At 41.7% G+C, this 1416-nt stretch overlaps 1 protein-coding gene across 1 annotated transcript; it reads left to right on the top strand.

Annotated features, from left to right (window-relative positions):
* Window positions 1–230: 230 nt before the first annotated feature.
* Window positions 231–995, top strand: LOC102665836 (uncharacterized). Its single transcript, XM_006584218.1, has one exon. The coding sequence runs from the start codon at window positions 231–233 to the stop codon at window positions 993–995; it is 765 nt and encodes a 254-aa protein (XP_006584281.1).
* The last annotated feature ends 421 nt before the right edge of the window (window positions 996–1416 follow it).

Here is a 1416-nt window from a genome sequence, read left to right as displayed (position 1 = left end):
AGAATAAAAAGAGAGAAAGTGAGGGAGCAGAGAGAAAAGAGAGTGAAGATAAAAAGACTAAAAGTAAGCTGGTGAGAGAAAGAAAGAAAGAGGTTGTCCCCAACCCAGGAAAGGAAGCACCATACCCTTTGGTGCCGTCCAAAAAAAACAAGGAGTGATACTTTGCTCGCTTCCTTAATATTTTCAAGAAGTTGGAAATTACTATTTCCTTCGGGGAAGGCTTGCAACAGATGCCACTCTACACCAAGTTTCTGAAGGATTTGTTGACCAAGAAGGGTAAATACATCAATAATGAAAACATCATGATGGAAGGTAATTGTAGTGTAGTTATTCAGAGAATCCTCCCACCAATGTACAAAGATGTAGGGAGCGTGACTATCCTGTGCTCAATAGGTGTTGTATCAGTAGGAAAAGCACTAATCGATTTGGGGGCTAGCATCAATTTGATGCCCCTATCTATGTGCAAAAGGATCGGGAACTTAGAGATTTCACCAACCAGAATGACATGGCATCTTGCTAACCATTCAATTACAAGATCCTATGGTGTGGTGGAGGATGTGTTGGCCAAGGTTCGTCAATTCACATTCCCTGTGGATTTTGTGATCAGGGATATAGAGGAAGATGCTCAAATTCCGTTCATCTTAGGCCGTCCTTTCATGTTGATGGCTAAGTGTGTAGTGGACATGGGAAATGGTAACCTAGAAATGAGTGTCGATGATCAAAAGGTTACCTTCAATCTATTCAATGCAATTAAGCATCCAAATGACCACAGGGCCTATTTTAAGATGAAGGCAGTTGAACATGAGGTGGCCATGGTAGCTCAAGCTATGGCATCACAATCCCCATTAGAGAAAGCTCTGACTAATGTTGTGGAGTGCCTTACAAAGGAAGAAGAAAAAGAATTGAAGAAATGTTTGGAAGAGTTGGATGGGTTGAAAGGAAGCCCTGCAGAAAAAGTTTTATTTGAAGAAGGATCCCCCTACAATGAAAGCTAAAGTGAACTTGAAGATCTTGCTGATGCATTTGAAGTATGTGTTCTTAGAAGATAATGAGGCAAGACCAGTAGTGATTAGCAACTCCCTAACTCATGAGGAGGAATCTCGGCTGGTGAAAGTCTTGAAAAAGCATAGGGCAGCGATCGAATGGCACATATCAGACCTTAAGGGAATTAGCCCTTCCTACTGCATGCAAAAAATCAATATGGAAGCTAAGTACAAACCTGTGAGACAGCCGCAGCAAAGACTTAATCCTTCTATGAAGGAAGAAGTGCACAAAGAAGTGCTCAAGTTGCTGGAAGCAGGCCTCATCTATCCCATTTCTGATAGTGCTTAGGTGAGCCCCGTACAAGTAGTCCCTAAGAAGGGTGGCATGACAGTGATAAGAAATGAAAAGAATGATTTGATTCCCACAAGAACA

Source organism: Glycine max, chromosome 7 (assembly GCF_000004515.6).
Source record: "Glycine max cultivar Williams 82 chromosome 7, Glycine_max_v4.0, whole genome shotgun sequence".
Lineage (NCBI taxonomy): Eukaryota > Viridiplantae > Streptophyta > Magnoliopsida > Fabales > Fabaceae > Glycine > Glycine max.
This window is presented reverse-complemented; position numbering and strand designations above follow the sequence as displayed.

Bases quoted from the DNA above. Each gene is read 5' to 3' on its own strand.
- LOC102665836 (XM_006584218.1), top strand. From the start codon at position 231: ATGCCACTCTACACCAAGTTTCTGAAGGATTTGTTGACCAAGAAGGGT.